This window comes from Ceratotherium simum, chromosome 38 (genome assembly GCF_057802395.1).
Source record: "Ceratotherium simum simum isolate JZ-2026a chromosome 38, ASM5780239v1, whole genome shotgun sequence".
NCBI lineage: Eukaryota > Metazoa > Chordata > Mammalia > Perissodactyla > Rhinocerotidae > Ceratotherium > Ceratotherium simum.
The window spans coordinates 12630559-12651016 of record NC_141937.1 but is presented as its reverse complement, the minus strand read 5'-3'; the positions used below and the strand labels follow the sequence as shown (position 1 = coordinate 12651016).

General features: G+C 45.5%; 1 protein-coding gene across 6 annotated transcripts in view; it reads left to right on the top strand.

The window, feature by feature from the left end:
* TIAM2 (TIAM Rac1 associated GEF 2) overlaps positions 1-20458 on the top strand; it is a 220996-nt gene that overhangs the window by 189137 nt on the left and 11401 nt on the right. For all 6 annotated transcript variants that reach the window (XM_087425108.1, XM_087425107.1, XM_087425109.1 and 3 more), the window contains 4 exons: positions 15119-15298; positions 17942-18010; positions 18847-18972; positions 19844-19952. In XM_087425108.1, coding sequence (XP_087281234.1) covers positions 15119-15298; positions 17942-18010; positions 18847-18972; positions 19844-19952 — 484 coding nt within the window. The remainder of the gene's footprint in view (positions 1-15118; positions 15299-17941; positions 18011-18846; positions 18973-19843; positions 19953-20458) is intronic.

Genomic DNA, 20458 nt, shown 5'->3' with positions numbered 1-20458 from the left:
ACAGATGAGTTTCCAAGATGGAAAGACTGATTATCAAACCAGTAATCTCAGGTGAGGTTTAAAAAATTTTTCTGTGTCTGAAGCTTTAAAAAAAGTTTTTAATTGACATTCTGTCATGGTCATGTTGTCTCTGATGTCTTCTGGGTTTGCTTGAGCATCTACCTGTCTGTGCATCCCTTTCCTAGGCCATCCGCTGTTCCCATCACCACCAGCGAAACATGGCTTTAGTTACTTTGTATTTATTGATTTGCACTTTCTAGCAGTTTGATCGAAATTGCCAAACCATTTATTGAAAGTAGTCATTGTCCTGTTAAATTTTATTACTTCGTTTCTATTATTTAGTCTGAGTTAGATTTTAGAGATTGGTTGGTGGTAAAGGCTCAGATGAATGTGTATGAGACAGACATTGTTCTGTATGAGATGATTTATTTTGAGACCCTGTCAATAAGAAACAACCCAGAGTAATGTAACAGACTTGACTATCACGTGGCTTGAATCTAGCAAAAAAATTTACCTAAAGCTACAAGTAAAAGGGCATGCAGGTTGTATCTGTGCTCACTCAAGACAAATAGGGCTTGGCAGTACGCAGGCCTAATTAAGGCTGTCAGGATACTAAATAACTTGATGTTTTACATTTTTATGATTTTTCTCCCCAAAGCTACAAGTTTTTGAAACCAGATTCCAAGCATTATTTTTAGCTAAATATGAGGACTGAAAATCTAGGCCTTTTTAAGCATGAAGGGGTTGTGGTGGGTTTCAGACAAATCCTAGCCCCTGGGCCCCCTCTCCCTGCCCCATACCATTCTTCATAAGGGACCGTGGGGCGTTCTTGAGCCATGAAACCTAATGCAACAGCAGTCAGTAGAAGTCAGTGTACTTGTTAAAGGTGTCACAAAGGTGCCAACCTCCAGAGGGGATGAGAAGGGTCGGCTGCCCTCTTCCTGAAACTACAGTGGGGGTCACGCAATGCCAGTCAGTCTAGGCAGCCACCTTGGTGTGCTGTGCATCGTGATAGCTCTGCTCCTCAGTGGCAGCAGGAGATTGGAGATGGTAAAGTTTAAATGCTCAGAAAAGTTTTTTAAGAATTCATAATTCTTCTGCATCAAATTCGGGCGGGGACACAGCTCCCTTCATTCCCCCAAATCAGAGTATGTGTCCCAGGAAGGGGAACCATGGCTTGGTTTCTTCTGGAGAATGTTACAGGCAGAGGCAAGCACGCTGGCTGTCTCGTGCCTCCTTCCTCAGTGTGAGTGTTGCTGTCACCTTGGGTCAACTCTCATTGTCCCCATGGCCAGGGCTATACCAAACAACACATCTGCAGTTTACATTTGGAGAGTGGGATAGATAAGAAAGACGAGAGAATTCACTAGAAGGATTTCATCCCCTGCTGTACTAAGTTGGAAAAGAAAGTAGACGTTTGTCTCTTAATTCGCTATAGCTGGGAGAGGCGGGACGTGGACAGACAACTGGACCCGAGTGCTGGAACCTCTCACCCACTGGTCAGGGCGCTTTAGGAAAATAGCCTCACCCCTGTATCCTTTTATCCTTATTCCTTGAAAAGAATGGGATTATATTTCTATGATAATTTCATGGAGGTGAAATTAAAGAAGAGCCATGTATGTGAAATGGCTTTGTAAACTGCACGGGGCACTGAGCAAGGATGCCGATACTTAGCCCTTAGCATGCACTATGCATTTTATATATATCATCTCATTTAAACGCGTTTTCTCCACAACAACCCTACCGAATAGATAGTATTAGCTCCTTTTAGCACAAGAAAACTGAGATGGGAGAAGCTAACCAACAGGCCAGTCAGGGGTAGGGCCACCGTTCAGACCCAGCTCTGTGGGATTCTAAGCCAGTTCTTTCCACTACACCATACTGCCTGGGAAGGAGAATGTGGCACTGATGGCAGAAGAGAGGGAAAAAATGAACAACTATGTGTTTAAATAGAGGAGACATGGAATATGTGTGTATGGACTCTTGCAATTGATTTAAAGGCAGAGCAACTCTATTTGTTAAGTTGCAGGTATAGAAATCTGGACACAACTTTGCAGTTCTTTAGCTTAATTTACAAACTTGGTTAAGCTATGTCAATGTTTTTGGTAGTGGTTTTTTAGCCTTTAAAGAATCTATTTCATAGAGCTGTAATGAAATTTCAGTAGTTGTTATTATCAAATAATTTGAAATCTCTGGAAGAAAAATTCATAAGTCCTGGAATACAGAGTATTAATATCTGTTATTTGCATCTGAATAGTAATTCATTTGATAGCGTGAAGTATAGTTTTTGTACTATATACAGGTCATACTCATATGTAAATATTTTCACCTCCAACTTGTTTTGTAATAGATAAAATTCATGTCTTAAAATTTGCCACCGTATAACAACCTTAAAATTAAAATAGTATAGTACAAAATGTAGATATTGGTCTTTTAAAAAAAATAACTATTTAAAACTATATTTGGGGGGCCAGCCCAGTGGTGCAAGCGGTTAAGTGCGCGTACTCCGCTGTGGTGGCCCGCGTTGGCAGGTTCGGATCCCGGGCGCGCACAGACGCACTGCTTGTCAAGCCATGCTGTGGCAGCGTCCCATATAAAGTGGAGGAAGATGGGCATGGATGTTAGCCCAGGGCTGGTCTTCCTCAGCAAAAAAAGAGGAGGATTGGCAGATGTTAGCACAGGGCTGATCTTCCTCACAAATAAATAAATAAAACTATATTTGGGGTACACATACGTACAGTGATATTGGAGGATACCACTTGTATCTGAAGAAACGCTCTCCCCTTCCCGGGGCTAGTCAGTGGCTTCTTTCTGGACCTTCAGTGCAGCAGTGGCTGAGAGGTCCCACCATGGGGACCATCTGCACTGAGTAGAGGGGTCTAGTATAGTGAATCTGTAATTCTTGTCAGTAATTCTCAGAGAACATTTCTCCAGCAGTTTATAACCACTGACTTTTCTAATCTTAATGTACCTTTGTAATGTTGGGTTTCCCATTGGAGCTTCCTCTTTGTAGAATTCCATTTATATAGACCCAAAATACTAAAAAGTCTCATCCCCAAAGGGGTAAAAGTGTCTTTCTACATGAACTTTGATACTCTTGCTTGCTTCTGCTTTATTTGCTGCTTTTCCTGCTCTCTCTTTTTGGTGGTGGGAGGAGCATTGCAGGGGGAAAAAAAAAACAAAACAGTAAAAGTAGTGTTAAGAAACAACCCCAGTGGTAGGTGTCCTAATAGCGTCTATCTCGTGGATTCCTACAGAAATATTTCCTAAGATAAAATTATTGTATGGCAACAGTATGTCGATGATGATGATAGTTAATAAAAAGACTACTTGGACAGTGGGAGGGTTACATTAATTACGAGCAATGAAGGGCAGAGAACAAGTTGACTGTATTGGTCTGTGTCACTGTGAACCCCCACTGTGACCCCACATTCCCATGGATAAGAGGCATCTGTGAAGCCCCCTGTGACCCCCACACCCCCACAGATAGGTATGGAGACCCCAGGCTCATGTTCCAAAAGAAGGTCAACTAAGCCAATTAGATAGAGCCAGCAGACAACGTAACGACGACATGCTGGAAGCTGGTCTAAGATGCCCAAGGCATATCATCAAGGGACTGGAGTAGGTGTAGCTACTCCAGTTTTGACAGTTTTCTGAGCATCTTAGACCTGCTCTCAGGGCTGAGTGCTCGGTCTGCAGCTGGGAGCCAGGTGTGGCCCTACTTTGTGTTTTTCTAGGTAAGGAACCCACGTGGATTACAACTAGAAAGAAAATATACGTCTTAGGAAGCCAGAGAAGAGGAGAGAGGACTCAGCTGGGGGACAGTCTGGGTGTAGGTAGTCGGGCAGAGCTGTCCTGAGCAAAGTTGCACACAGCCTGAACTGTTAAACCTGAATGTGAGGGATGTCCCCTCTCAGGATTCACCTGTGTTGTCCTCCATCTTCTATTTATAGTAGAGACTTCACCTGCCCAGCAAATTGGTGGCCGTCAAAGATTTGTTACAGCTCTAGTCTGTCAAGAATTTGATTACAATTGGTGTTATTATTGACATATTTTCTCTTCAAATAAAGTGACAAAGATAGGAAAAAATCTCAACTCAGTAAATTCTCAGAATATGTAACACTTAAAGACCTTTGCTGCAAAAACCGCTTAATAATATATTATCAGTTACCAAGAAGAAAGTCAGAGACATAACTCTTGATAGAAAGGTTGTATTTGAGAAAACTAGCAGTAAACGTGGAAACCAACCAGAATGATAGTGTTAAATGAAAACATTAACCACTAAAGAGAGAGTTATTGTAAATACATAAGTTTAAACTAATTTATGTGATTATCAGGACAAAAGTAGGCTCTGAGAGAAAACTGAAGAAAGTGAATAAAAAGAGGGAGCTAAGATCTGAAATAAATACCTCTGGATGGGAAAGTGGGTGAGGGGAGTATTGATAGATAAGAGAAATCACAGTTAAATATATGTTTTCCAAAAGAAAAAAATGAGTTGAAGGATATTAGTTTAGAGACTTCTTTAGAAAAACATATTAGAATGAATGTTAACTGATAAAAGGTAACCACAGAAAGAATTTAAATAAAGTTCTTAATGCCCCAAGTCACAGGAGAAACAAACTGAATTATCCCCTCCATCAAAAAGCAACACAACATAAAGTAAAAACTGTTCAAGAGAATATAAGAGCCATTTTTCTGAGCCCTGGATCTGAGCCAGGTGAGCACGCAGGTGTTTTCATTTTGTTGTGTTTTTGACACAGTTGAAAGCACGCTACATAAAAGAGTTTATATCTTATGTGAGTTAAAATGTCATTGTGGTAGTCTCTAGAAAAATAACATATAGAAGTCATTTTTAAAATTTACACTTTACTCACTGAAAAATTTCAGAATAAAATTTTATAGATTATTTCGAGTTTTAATTCAGACTTAATTTCATTTATTTATTTATTTTTTGTGAGGAAGACCGGCCCTGAGCTAACATCTATTGCCAATCCTCCTCCTTCCCCACCCCCACCCAAAGCCCCAGTAGATAGTTGTATGTCATAGTTGCACATCCTTCTAGTTGCTGTATGTGGGACGCGGCCTCAGCATGGCCTGGGATGCGGTGCGTCGGTGCGCGCCCGGGATCCGAACCCGGGCCGCCAGCAGCGGAGCGCACGCACTTAACCGCTAAGCCACGGGGCCGGCCCTCAGACTTAATTTCAAAAGAAGAATCTCTTTTGATCTGGGCTCATCTCTATCAGGAGTTGGCAAACTTTTCCTGTAAGGGGCCAGATAGTAAACATCTTAGGCTCTGGCAACCACTGAAGTCTGCACCGCGCTGCGGAAGCAGCCACGGACAACAGGCAGAGGCAAGAACGTGGCTGCGTTCTAACAGAACTTTATTTACAACAAGAGATGGCAGGCTGGGTTTGGCCCAAAGGCCATAGTTTGCTGACCCCTGCTCTCAGGAGCCACCCTTGACTCACCTGTTTGTTTCAGAGTGGGAGCATGAAAGTCTCTTTTAAATCATGGCTTGCGTATTTTTGCATTCAGAAGTCAAGGAGAAATTCTGGCCCACATGCATCTTCCTTGATGAGCAGGTTTAACTATGCATCAAAAGTAAGCCATGTCTTTCTTTCTGGGTGAAAAATGGGAAAGAGAAAACGCAGTACCTGGCGCAGGATCTGTTAGATAGGATGAGCTGTTGTGTGTAAATTACATTAGAGTGATACTGAAACACCCAATATTTTATGTGAAAGTGCCCAGTTGGGTAGAAATGCTACCCCAGCCCCTTGAAACCTCTTTGGCAGAGAGAGCATATCTTATTCATTCCTGAATTCTGACCAAACTCCAGTGAAATAAGGAAACCTAGCAGAAGGCAGGCAGCAGGCCCGTTTGGCACGGGCTCTGGATCGCCTGCTCCCCCCGGGGGGAGGTGACTCTGGTCTGGGAGCCACATCGTCCTGCAGGTGCTGCTTCCCTACCTCTGGGACACGGCTCTGACCTGCCTGCTTGGGGGTGTGCCACCTGAGCACTGAGCGTTTACTACTTGGCACGCACAAGTGCCTTCTCAAAGGCTGCCTTCCATCCAGGCGGCCGCTCCCTCCCTTGGGTCTTTGCACCAACTTCGCCTTCTCCTTCTCTGCCCACCTGTTAGGGCTGCAGCCCATCCTGGCAGGGCCTCCATATGCCTCCTCCCTGTTTTGGCTCCCTCCCAAACCCTTTTACCTCTGTCCAGACACTGTGTGTTCCACTCTTCATCATCGGTGTCCTTGTCACCTCTCTGCCCCTCCTCCGACTCCTCATTATACTCTTGCATGAAGGCCAAGGTTTTCATCTTCTATGTCTGATGCTTCCTCCCAGCACCTCGAACAGAGCCTGGCATAGAGGAGGTGCTCCATAAAAAACTGCTGAATAAATGAAATTAGATTTTTCTGGCCCTTCCTTCAGGGAACTCAGAGGAAGTTTATTCTTCAGCACTTCTCAAAATAACAGAACTTGGAATATTAAACTCCTCTGTGTATTATAACTGTTATTGAGCCCTGGCCTGTATTGATCCCTTGCACTGTGCTAAGTATTTTTACGTTTTACCTCACTGAATCCTCTCAACAACCGTATAAAATATGATCCCAGCTTTACAGGTGAGCAGACTGAGTCAGGGAGGAGTCAGTCAAGGCCACATAGCTGGTACTGCCATGGGTGCCCAGGGCTGGAACTCCGGAGCCTGTGCACTTAAGTCTCCTGTCTCGGAAAAAGTAGCTATTTAAGACAGCTTAGTCCAAAGCATGCGCTGAGGCCCTCAGTGTGAGTTCCACACTTACACTGGGGTAATGGAGGGGGCAGAGCTCAGGTGACAGGCTGCACCACCAGGAGTGCACACGCCACCCTCTTTAATGCCATCATGACTATTTACCTTGCTGTCTTCTGTAAGGTGTGTATCTAGTAGGTGACAGGGATTCCTCGGTGCCATGTCTGGACCACTGCACTCAACTCCAAGTGGCTCTCCACTCTCCCCAAGAGCAAGCCTCTGCCTCTCTCTCCTGCCACATCTCCCTGCATGACCTGACTGGCTGGCTCTGGGCCATGGCTGTCCTGGCCTTCAGTTCTTGGCACACTCCATGTCTCCCTGAACCCCAAACTTTGCTCAGTTTAGCTAACTCGATTTAGCCTTGAGGTCATGGCTTCAATGTTAGCTGGCCCAGACCTTTTTAGACCAGAGTAGGTCTTTCTGTTCTGTTTGCAGGGGACCCCACATTTCTTTGGGCACCCATCACACTTGAATTACTTGCTCAAAGCTTATCTTCCCAGCCAAACTCTGGGCACTGTGAGCAGAGAGATTACATCAATCTTGTTCATTGCTGTGTTCTCATAGAAACAGAATGCTTATCAGGTCTTTTCTGCCTCAAATCATTCTTTTAAAGTTACAGGAAAGGATTCCATTAAAAATTTTTTTTAAATGAAACCACTATAAAAAATGAGAAAATTAAGATAAGCCAAAAGATTAAAATTAAAATAACTTGAAATGCACTGTTAACTACTGCATTGAAGATATATATCATTCCATTTTTAAAAAATCTGTGCATGTATGTTTGTATAGTAGATATACATAAAAAGTTACTTTAAAAAATGCAAATCTCCTTTCTTCTCTTTCCAATAAATCACGTTCTTTTTTGGTCCACAGACGCCCATCTCTCCCATCACTGGTAACGGCTGCCTATATTCCATTGCATTTTTGTACCATAATTTATTTAGGTTAATCTCTGTATTTCCATATAAAATAAGGACTCTCATTTGACATCAGCTTATGTTTAATTTTACAGTTTATGTCCCATTCTGCCTTTGGAAATAGAACTGTCTGGTCTAGAAAATAATGATTGTGAGCATTTCCTCATCCTTTGTGTACTATTTTGATAAATATAAAAATCTCATGCTGTTTCTCTCGAGTTTTCAATCCAGGGATTCATTGCATCACTATAAAACAAATGGTTATCCCCCAAATATAAAAATAATAAGCTTGAATCTACTTTTTAACTCCCACCCCACCCTGCCAAGGTGCCGAATACGACCTTCCTCCTCCTCCTCTTCCTCCTGCTCCTCCCACCCCCCTCCACCCCTCACCCCGCTGAGACTCAGAGGAATAGAGTAGACCTGGGGTTTCCCTCCCGACTCAGCCTGCAGGCCCTGCCAGCCACCTCCCAGCGTTGCACGGAGTTTCGCCCTGGAATTCTGACATGGCAGAGATGGGCGGCACAGGACAGCTGCGGTTGGACATGCAGGACGTGGGCCCACTCTCGCTCCATGTGGGGGGTCCACTTCTCCTGGAATCACGCCCAGCATCTGTCTCTGCCTGTTAGCCTTCCTGGGGAAGTCACTGAACCCTCTGTGCTCCTTCTGGATTCCCTCTGCTGGTAACATATGGGGATAATATTACATCTTTCTATAAGTTAGAGACTTTAACAAAGTGCAGAATGAGTTGAAAAAAAGTCCTTGGTACAATTTTTAGATATTCTTTTTTTTAACTAAGGGGAGCTTTTCTGACTTAACGGATTTGCTGGAATATGACAGCTGACACTGTGGTTGCACTCTGAGATTAGTGAGTAATGCAGCCTCCTCGTGGCTTCCAGACAGGGAACCGGGAGGTCTGTCGTGCACAGTATGTGCACACACCATGCAAACCACACCTTTCCAGGGCCAGACTATCCTCAAGAACAACTGGCCATTTGCCCAGGGACTAGCATGTCTTTAATTTTTTCCAACATTCTTTGTAGGGACAGTAGAAGTAGTAGAAACTTAGTTCTGGTATGATGAAACTCAGTGGACATTATCTAGACTGGGATTCAGTCCACGTCAATGGCTCAGTATAGAGCTGGTCTGTATGGTGGACGGAGAGCAGGACACGGTGGGCAGCTAGGGATCTGCCAGACTGATCACATCCTGTGATATGACCAGTTAACCAAACAGCATGAGCATCTTTCCTTTTAGGTCTGTGTCTTTGCTGAGTTTCTTACTGATTTCTCCCCCTGAAGTTACATCCTTTTGCTCTAAACCAGGGATTCAGAAGTAGAGCATACTGTAATGCTGTCATCTATCCTTAAGTATTTCCCTGTGAAATATGACCCCAAATCATGCAGCACTTTTAAACCTTTTTCTTAGGCTAGAAGTGTTTTTGGAGCCCAAGTAGTATAAACAGATGCCTTTGACAAAAAGTGTGCAGTACCTGAAGCCCCTAAATGAGCACGGGGCTGCAAACTGAGCCAGGGAAGAGGGGCGGAGCCCACTGCTGACGAGGCGCGGGGTCCTGATGGGCACTGGTATTTCATGGGGTAGCTACGAAATCTCAATCACCATCCCGAAATAGTTCTGGATAATGTGATGTACTTATCCCACAGGGATTTTTTTTTTTAGGTTCCAAAACACACAGGGAAATTGAAAAGCCTCAGGTAGTGATGTTTCCACATAAGAGCAGAGGAAACATCCAAGTTGTTAGGCTCAGGAGAACCCATTTCACTAATCCAAGCCAGGAGGAGGCTGGCATGATGAAAGTACCATGGTGAGTCAAGATTAGAAGGGTCATGCACAGGATTCAGAGCGGCTCTGCCCCTGCATTCCTCTGCAGAGAGTCTGGGGCAGGGTGCTCGATCGTCCCGAGCAGTGTTGTTGCCACCCCCAAGAAAAGGGGCTCCTGGAAAATAGACACGTCTCAGCCCTAATACAGGGAAGCAGGTGTCCTATTCATGCAGTTAAAACAACAACAACAAAAATAACTGTTCAGATTGTCTTTTTTTCCCCCAATTTTATTGAGGCATAGTGGACAATTAAATGTTGTATATATTTCAGGTGTACAACTTGAAGATTTGATGTACGTATACACTGTGAAATGGGGACCACAATCAAGTTAATTAACACACCCATCACCTCACTTATTTATTTATTTATTTATTTATTTTTTGATGAGAGCACTTAAGGACCACTTAATTCAGAGGTCCTGAGCGAGGTGCTCCTCAACTATAAATAAGGTCATTTTCAAACAGGGATCAGCCTTAGAGCGACCTGAAAAAACGGAAAAAAAATTTTTTGGGTCAATATCCCTGCTTTTCCATACAGCATAGTTTTAGGGGAAACTGTTCCTGTTAAATTTTTCAAATGAATTAATAAAGAAAGTATTTTTTTTGTGCTTTCTTCTAAAAGGCGAGGCCCATGGTGAACCCAGGTTCTTAGCATTGACCACGGCACATGGGAAAACGCCAGTCTGAGGCACACATTTCAAGTTTCCGTGTTTTTGATTCTGCACGAGCACACACTTAGGCTACTGAATCCTCACACATGCCCAGCCCCGACTTGTGAACATCTGCCTGTTGCTTCTAAAGCAGCATTCCTGGGGATGGGGCAGGATCAGCCTCAGAGAAGTCGCAGCCGTCTGCGGGCGTGTGGGAACTACACTTGCCTCTCTAAGCAGCGATGCCCTCCAGAGGCTGGATCCTGTGCACACCTGCGTGTGTTGAGATTCTCCTGGGGCCAGGCGAGCCCTGACCACGTGGTGGGCAGAGCCAGCTCGAGGAGCAAGCTGCTTTTGCCCGTGTTCTGCTGGTTACCTGGGAGTGGTTGGCACGGTGCATTGAGAGCTAGAGAGGAGGTGGGTCTTGTGCCATCAAGGTCCTGCCGATACCTCCCATCCCTCATCTGTCATCTCAGTGGGTCATATAGGAAGGACTGCAAACTGTGTGAGAACACCTCCCAGCCGTGTCTGTCTGCCATACAGCTACAAACCCGTTTGGTCTCTGTCTTGCTCCCTGGGGATGCACGGATGGGGAAGGATGAGGAGGGGGTACAGCAGGAGCCAGAGCAGCGGGCACTACACACAGTACTAGTCTAAGGGGGCAGGACTGGCTTTGCTTGCAGCAGGGGCTTACCTGGTCTAAATGTGAGCACTGTGACACCAGCCCACTGACCAGGCTGGGAGGGAGCCAGGCCTTGGATGTGTCTCCTTGGAAGACAGCTCTGATGTGGTAGACATGAGGTTTGGCCCAATCCAGTACTCAAGAGATGGGAGTTCCCTCTTCTCCTTGATCCAAATGGCAGTTTGAGGGGTTACTTGATGGGACAGGCACTGCTACTTGTCTTTCATCAATAAGGAAATTGAAGACTCAGAAATGAGCCTTGCCCAGGATCACATGGAGGACTGGGGCAGAGCCAGGACTAGAGCTCGGGTCCTCAGAATCTTGTCTGTGCTTTTCACTCCATCACCACACATACGTGTGAAAATAGTCCAACTCAAATAATCACTATTCCTAGACACGGCTTATCAGCTACACCAAGAATTCCACCTTTCACAGTTCAATGTCTATAACCATCACTAAGAGTAGAGGAACTGAAATATAACCAACCGAGTGACTCTTTCAGATTCAATCTGAAAACACATTTACAATTACTCTTCTGCTTCTAGGGGCCCTGCCTCCTTTTGATCCCAAGGGACCCTGACATCCTTCCCCGGACGACACCTAAACTGTTACCTGCGAGGAAGGTGGCTCTGGAGCGCTTGAGCGCCTCAGTGTGGTACCTTTTGCTGTGAGAATCTCAGCTAACGTTCACTTTTCCAAGTTAATCATACCAGAAGTGTTCTTCAAATGAATTCTGATTTTCGAAAATGGCGAGATACTTTATTTTTAAAATTAGCACTGCATTGTTAGGTGTGATTTTTGACATCCCAGCAAGGCAAAGCTGTAATCTCACCAGCTGCCATTTAACTTATGGTGCATTTTGTCAGCTCTTATTTTATACAGTATATGTGAACTTAATTTAGATTCTACAGCCCTGGAAACTGTTATTTTTCAGGATTGCAAAATTATGTTGTCTGAGCTTGCGGCGCAAATACCAGTTTAGAGATTTCAAATAAGTGAGTTTTGGAGTCTGAGTATTACGACCTTGGGCTGTTTAGCTCCATGAGTTGAGGGCCAGACCCGGAACACCAGGGTCATGGGTGTGATTCCATCTACTTCCTCCTGTCTTGTGAGCTCAGTCCACATGCCTTTTATGTGGCCATCCTTAATGCAGACCCTGGAGACAGCGTGAGCTGGCTGGAGGCAGCACTACTCCTGGGAAACCCAAGCAGAATGCTCGCTCCACTGATGGGTAGACCAGTAGTTTCTCACATGGGCCACACATTAGCATCACTTAGGAAGCTTTTAAAAAATACGCATACCTGGGGCCCCAGGGATTCTGATTCAGCCGGTCCAGGCATGGGTATTATTTTAAAGCTGCCCAGACAAAGCTAATGTGTGGCCAGGGCTGAAGTCCACTAGAAAGGAGGAGGAAGAGGACAGAATTGGAGTGGTTTGGTTATATTCCCCAGTGCTCCTTTATGATGCTCACATCCTGGAAGAGAAGGAAAGCCGCCTTTTGGCTGCACTGTTCCATCTGGCTTTTGCTATATGTCATTAGGCTTTTAGGGCATGACTGAACAGTTCGGAGTTTCTTCAGTAATGAATCATAAGATTTGGTTGGTTTAAACGTCGTATGAGACATTTTGATAGATCAAGTTGCATTCTGATTGGTGCCTTAAGATCCACATCTGCTTTTTTATTCTTTGAAAGTTTACCCAGAATGAACGTCTTCTGACAGCCTTACCAGAAATATGCTTGTGTTCACGGTTAAAAAAAGAACAAGTGGATAATGTCTATATCCAAGGAGAATCATTAGTATTTACACATGCTTTGAACTGTTCTAGAAGTAAATTATATGTGTCTATGTGTCTAGTTGGAGGCGTAGTATCTGTTACATGGTTGATGATACTCTGGCAGCAAGATTAATGTCAAAATAAAAGAGAAGCAATAATATTTAAAGAGCCTTGTAGCCTGGGAGTTCTCATTGCAGACATCTGTGGGGGCCTCACTTTTACCACCCCCCGCCCCCACCCAGAGTTGGGCTCTTTACATTACTGATCTCGTTTTTCCCCTGCACCTTCTGCTCATTCTGTGGTTCTCCCTTGGAACACGCTTTTTCCAGGACCATGTTACAACCCACTTCTTTTTTTTTTTTTTTTTTTTAGGTGAAGGAGATTGGCCATGAGCTGACATCCTTTGCCGATCTTCCTCTTTTTGCTGAGGGAGATTGGCCCTGAGCTAACATCTGTGCCCATCTTCCTCTATTTTTGTATATGGGACGCCGCCACAGCACGGCCTGAGGAGCAGTGCGTAGGTCCACACCCGGGATCCAAACCTGCGAACCCCGGGCTGCTGAAGCGGACTGCGCAAACTTAACCACTGCACCACCAGGCTGGCCCCACAACCCACTTCTTCACTGAAGCCTTCCCAGACAGCCCATTCCATTTGTTTAGCGTGTATTCCATTTTTCATTTGTTTCACACAAGCTGGAGTTGGTCTCTAGTCTGCCTGAGGCTGTGCTTGGTGTCTCTTACCTTGGCAAGTCTTATCTCCTTGTGCAGGAGCTGGCTTCTCTTTCTTTGGAGACAGAGCAAGCTGCTAATTGGTTCCCACTGAATTGGATTCAAAGACTAGCCAGAAGTTCAATGCTGAGTTTTAATGTTGATTGTTTCCATCATATGAAGACACTGTGTTGGGGGGAAGAAGGCAGGGCGAGAGTGTCCTGTTTCTACTTTGAGGAACCGTGATTTGTCAGGCGACAGCTATCATAACACACATGCATGAGGCCGCTGAGGTTGACCAACACGCTTACGTAAGTTGTTGGTGCTCTGAACTAGCCAAGCAAAGAAAATGAACTAAGTGAGAATGAAGAGATGCTTCTGACAAGTTCAGCTTTTTTTAGCCCAGAGTGAAGGCATTTAAACTGAAGAAAGGAGAATTTTAGTTGAGAGACTGCAAGTTGACAAAGAGGGATGGATATTAGTCATTTGCACTGAGAGTAAGCTGCTTTGTGATTCAATAATAATTTCAGTGCAACAGAGGTGAACACTTACCGTGCACCAGCCACTGAGCTGGGCACTTGTGGGCAATGACAAAGAAAGGCAGGGCCCGTCCTTGACAGGCTTACAGACAGGTAGGTGGTAAGATGGGCTGCAGCTTGAATGTGGGTGGAACAGAAAGAAAGATAAAAAGATACTTTGAATATAATCCAGTGATGCTCCCGGCACTATGGAAGCCTCCTACAGGAGGAGAAACGTTTGAGACCGTAACCCAGCAGCCTAAGGCAGAAGCATACGATGGGTCGCCTTGAGAAGGCTTTACCACACTGTGCTTAGATCTCAGTGAGAACGTGTACTCAGGGCTGTTAGCCCACCCCCGATAGTCCTGCTGCTTCTTGTCCCTTCATCTTTGTAATTCTGTTCTCACTACCTGGAGTGAGAATTCTCTCTCCCCCATACTCCCTGGGTCTGGCACATGGCTCCTTACTGCTAACCACCAGCTCAAGGCTCCCCTCCTTTGTGAAGCTTCCCCACAGAGCCCGCTCCTCCCTCTCCTCTAGTATTCACCAGGCTTTGCCGTGTCGTCTGCTCCTGTCTGTGCCCTCCCCTGGGCTCTGCACCCCTTCAGGGTGGGCCTTAATCTTTCCTATACATCTCTGCCTCTACTCCCATTCCTACCAGTGGCTCAAACCTTTTCACTCATAACTCTGCTACTTGGTGCGAGACAGCAGAGCTAAAGGGTTGGATTTGAGGACAAAACTTTAAACCCATCATGGCCAAGCCATCCTAAAACTGCTATGGTGCCATGCCATTCCTGAGTCCCCCTGGGCTGTTTTGTATGGGAGACTGAGCTGTTCTAGGCCAACCATTGAGGGGACAGACTGGACCAAATGGGCTCTTAGAGAGCCACGACCTTGATTTTAGAGCACCCTCAACTTTACCGCAGAGGGTCAGCCCTATGCCTTATTCTCCAGTTTCAGTGCTAAAGAAGCATCTGTCAAATGGCTATTATGACAGTGAAAAAGCATCATGTGTAAATACTGAACAAGTGTAGGCTCATATCTTCACTACCGGGATTTTGAATGAGAGCCAGAGTGGTTTGAGATGGATGAAGCCGTAGGCCCTCGACGTGTGCTGCTGAGAGATTCCTAAAGGAGTGCTGGGCAAAGAGAGAGACACTGTTTGTGTCTTTGGTGGGCAGCTGATCATAATGGAGAGTGTCCTGTACATTATTTTCCACCTCTTGTCATCTCTCAGAGTGCTGAACAGATCCCTGTGCTGTGTAGGAGTTTTAACGACACCCAGACCAACGGCATGGAAGGACCGAGAGAGGGTCAGGACCCCCCTCTGAGACCACTCGCCCGCCACCTCTCTGATGCAGATCGCCTCCGAAAAGTCATCCAGGAGCTCGTGGACACAGAGAAGTCTTATGTGAAGGTAACGTAAGATAGTGTTCCTTCTTTCCTGCTCTTTCTTCCTTCTACAGCCAGTTGTATGTTGGCAGTGGTCTCTAGATCATATCTGCCCAGGACCCCGCCACTCATGAGGGAGACGCCTGCTCCTTGAGGCGGTGAATTGCTGTGGGAGAGGGCGAGAGGGTGGAGAAGCTGAGAGGATTCGGAAAAATTAGATTCTCGGCTCATTTTGTTACCAAGGTAGCTTTCACTATGGAAACACATGTTCTGGTTTGTCTTTTGCAATCTGTGGGGAGGGAGTCTATACTGGTTTAGTGAAAGGGGGACAGAGATCACTTTAGGTGATGCGGAACTAGGGGACAACTTGTTCACAAGCGTCTGCAGATACGGTCCCCAGAGCTCAGGTGGTCACTGGGCCCGGCCCTGCCTGATGGGGGTCACTGTGCAGGACAGAGCCCCACGGTGGATGAGCTGGTCATCACACGGGTGTTCCCACACCATCTCATTTGGGCAGCTGCCGAGCATCTTCAGTACCTGAAGAATTCAGCTGTTTATCTCAGAAGCCCCCAGTTAGTAGTTTGAGAAACTTTTTATGAAGAATACAGGAGCCTGGGAAGACAGAGTTCTTTTGCGTTAAGTGTTTGCTGAAGCTTTGGAGCGATTTTAAACTCACTGCATTGGGCAATTGCTGGAAGCAGCATGACCCGAAGCCAGGCCTGGCTTTGCCTCAATGTGCTGGCATGGCCTTGCGCGGTCCCTTCCAAATCCCTCATCTGGGGTCTGAGATGGGTGTGCCCTTGTTCCAGCTCTGACATGCCAAGTCCAGGAATTAAGCGCACACACACACACACACATGGCTGTCACCTTCTTTCTCCACAAGACAAATCTAAGCTTCCCCTTTCATTAATGTCACGTCGTTTTATCTGGACTTTACCAAAGGCCTATTTACAGGGAGCCCGGGAGAACTCCCCAAGCCCTTTCTTTTGGTCCCATAGGAGAGGACGAAAAGCTACAGTGATGACAGTTTCACTTCATTTCCCATTCTGTCTTGTCCTGCATCTGATGTGGGGACAGGAAGTGAACATCCCGGGAGTTCAGACTAGATTTCTGAGTCATCCTGTGAGCCACGGTGACCTATCCCGAGCAGCTCTGTGCGCTGTGGGTGTTGGAGGCTTCAGAGCCCTCTGACATCTTGAGGATGGTCGTGGAGCTCTGACCCGCAGAGTCGAGGGCACAGCTGAACGCAGAATCCCAAGTCCCTCTTTATTGCTGTTGCTGTTGTTACATTTGGACCGGGAGGTCGTTTCCCTGTGATGCTGGTGGAGCACTGAGAGGGATGTGATGGGTGAAGGGACAAAAAGGACCGGCTCTCCCTTCTCTCTGCAAGAAACCTGCGCTTTGTCTTAGGGCCCCAGGTGTCGCAGCTCTCGGGCACCGCAGCTCAGCGCGGACCGCTCTTGGTGTGTAAGTCCTCCCGAGCAGCACTAGCCGGCACAGGAATCACGGCAGCCCGCCACCGTCGCTGACAAAATAACCAGCACCTCGTGCCTATTGTGATTCACACACACACATCATTTTTATTTTTTAATTTCTTTTTGTTGCTGACATTTAACACGGAATTTTACTCATTATTCTTCAATCTAACCTGGATCTCTGCATGCGACTTGGGATTTTCAGCATTTGTGTGATCCCTGAGCTACGATTCAGTAACTGTGCATATCTCCCTGCTCCAAATCAGCCACTCTGGAACACGGTGAGGGAGGGAAGGCCAGGGAGGTTTTTATTGTGAAACAATAAACGGCATCACAGGCCTGTTCACTTGCTCTCAGGACCTGTGCCCTAAGGTTCTGGAGGCTTTGGGCTTCTCCAGCTCTAGATTTCTCCATTGTAAAATGAGGGAGGCAAAGAATTTGACTTTGTAGTCAACTACAAAGTGTTTTGGGGGTCAAAGTTCTTCAGAATAAATGAAACAAGAAAAAGGAGTTTGTTCTATCACTAAATTATATCCTGGTCTTGGCTTCAAATTATTAAATTAAAAAAAACAAACCTTTATTTAAGGAGTTTTGTAAATATAGTCGACTCCCACTATTCTGCCTTGCTGGAGCCCAGTTTACTGGAGACTCAAATATGGCCTTGATTGTAAATATTATGACTACCAATCTTTGGAATATTTTCTTGTATTTGAATATGGGAGTTTGAAATTCTGCTAATGTGTCAACCCCAAAGTTGAGGAGCTCCCCAGATCTTGTCCTGTCCCTCTCAGCTCCACACTGGAGCTGTCACCATGCTCCCTGGTCATCCAGATGTCACACCTGACAGAAGCATCTAGCCAGAACTCACCTCCCCTGCAGGGCCATGAGTGCTCCTGCTGCCATAGTCGAAAAAAAGATCCTGGTTCTACCAACAAGATATTTCATTAAACAGAGTAGGTGATCAAGCTATAAAGAAAACTGTGGAATCCAGCTGCTGAACATACTGTAGTATTAACCTCTTTGAATTAGGTGAGCAATAATAATAACAACAACTGCTTTTAGGGTCAAGAATTTCAATAAGACATAAACTTCATCATTCCTAATGGGAGTCTGGAGCCCCAGCCACGGTTGCTGGAAACTCCTGGGTATTTTGGAGACTTAAGTGTTCAAGACTCTCTTATTATGTCTTTCAGGATCTGAGCTGCCTCTTTGACTTATACCTGGAGCCACTTCAAAATGAGACCTTTCTTACCCAGGATGAGGTAAATAATCACCTTCCCTCTGTCCACTGATCCATACGTTAGTCTCTGTTTGCCCTTTAGCGAATCTCCTAGGAGATTATATCTACTGATCCCAAAAGAACATCCAAAACTTAAGGATCTTCAGAGAGACCCAAACGTGGCCTCCTCCAAAGCCATTTATGTGGCCTATGCCCCATGAAGCACGGTGGCAGGAGTGTACAAACACAGGATTGTCATGCCCTTTTTGTAGTAGAAGTTGTGACCAAAAGTTACTTTTTTTTTTTTTTTTTGTGAGGAGGACCAGCCCTGAGCTAACATCCAATGCCAATCCTCCCCCTTTTTTTTTTTTGCTGAGGAAGACTGGCCCTGGGCTAACATCCATGCCCATCTTCCTCTACTTTATATGGGACGCCGCCACAGCATGGCTTAACAAGCGGTGCGTCGGTGCGCACCCGGGATCTGAACCGGCGAACCCCAGGCCGCCGCAGCGGAACGTGCGCACTTAACCGCTTGCGCCACCGGCTGGCCCCCAAAAGTTACTTTTTAATACATAACTTTTTAATGTTAAATCACAGTTAGTTCTTTTCTACTGACTTCCATTTTTCCCCAATTTGAATTCTGAAAGTTTTATAGCCACTTAAAAAGTTATTTTAGAATTACAGTGTACAGGGACTAGAGCTATAAAACTCGCTGTGTTTAAGTTATAGCCCATAACGAACATGCTGTCTTCTTTAAAGGATTTACTTCCCTCTGCTTCTTGGTGAATGACTTGTGATTTATTTGTGCATCTGAGGGCTGGAGCGGTGTCTAGATTTTCATCACTAATACCCTCTTTTCAAATCCTGGTCTTCACGTAGATGGAGTCACTCTTTGGAAGTCTGCCAGAGATGCTTGAATTTCAGAAGGTGTTTCTAGAGACTCTGGAGGATGGGATTTCAGCATCATCTGACTTGAACATACTTGAAACCCCCTCGCAGTTTAGAGTAAGTATTTTAGACTTAGGTTTAAATTAAAAATAGGTGGGTACAGTGCAAAATTCTCCCTTGAAAGAGAATTTGTTGTCCCTTGACTATGGAAAAGATAAATTTAGTGCTTTCGTTGCACTGTTTTCCTCTGGCAGATGGTCGAAGATGGCTACATTTTTATCCTAGAGTAAATGCTGCCGGTAATCAGAGGTCTGTGCAGCACAACTTTCGTGGAGTCAGCCTGGTTGTTGGCCACGCCCATGCTCTTTACTCAGCTCTGCTGAAGGATCTCTAGGGCAGTGGCTTCTGAAGCGAGAGCACCTACTCCATCTGCTTCTTCATCTCCATGGTCGTGTGATGCTGGGATGAAACCATAGGTTGTAAATTGTTCTGAGAGCGCCTTCTCTTCTATGGAGCTCTGTCTCCCGTGTGAGCATCGGTCGTTGGCAAGAAGCCCTCCAGGGACGGAAAGGCAGAAGGCAGTAGAAAGGGACCAAGGAAGTGTACAGAGAGCATCACTGGTCCTAAGTAATGCAGAGTTGGCTTTATCAATTAGCCTCTCAGATCATTTATATCTCACTGTGTCAGATGTGTTTTTATAGAACTTTCTTTCTTGTCCTTGATGGCACACTCTGACAATAGGCTCTGCTGCCAGCAACTTTTTAGTCAAACTCAAGATCTGCTAGGGGAATGCCCGGGCTGTTCTCCATCCACTGGGCAAATGGGCCGGTCCTGGCTTATTTCAGCTGGTGACTTCTCGGAGGCATTAGTGCTCCAGCATCTGAAAGACAAATGCCATGGAGACACCAACGCAGTCAGATGCCATGCCAGAGCCAGCAGACATTTTGATTAAACCACATGTGATGTGACTTTTCCCCTCCCCTTCTAGAAACTACTGTTTTCCCTTGGAGGCTCTTTCCTTTACTACGCGGACCACTTTAAACTGTACAGCGGATTCTGTGCCAATCATATTAAAGTACAGAAGGTTCTAGAGCGAGGTAAGTTGCTCACACCTTTTATAGCTGTGCTTTTGTATTTTAACTGTTAACAAAGAGTAAATTTGTATTTAACAAGTAGGGATAAGTGCAGTTTTAATCCATTATGCTCCATTGTTGACCTTGAAATTGACAGGTTTTATTTTATTTATATTTTTTATTTTTGTGAGGAAGATCAGCCCTGAGCTAACACCCATGCCAATCCTCCTCTTTTTGCTGAGGAAGACTGGCCCTGCTCTAACATCTGTGCCGATCTTCCTCCACTTTATGTGGGACGCCGCCACAGCATGGCCTGACAAACAGTGCGTCAGTGTGCGCCTGGGATCCGAACCCGGGCTGCCAACAGCGGAGCGCGCACACTTACCCGCTATGCCACAGGGCCAGCCCCGAAACTGACAGATTTTAAAGGGAAAGTTTTCAGTTTATTTCAATTTATTGGTAACAGTGAATGTGTGTGCCTGAGTGCAGAGATGTTGCCTTGCCACGTGCCACTTTGTTGTTCAAGTACA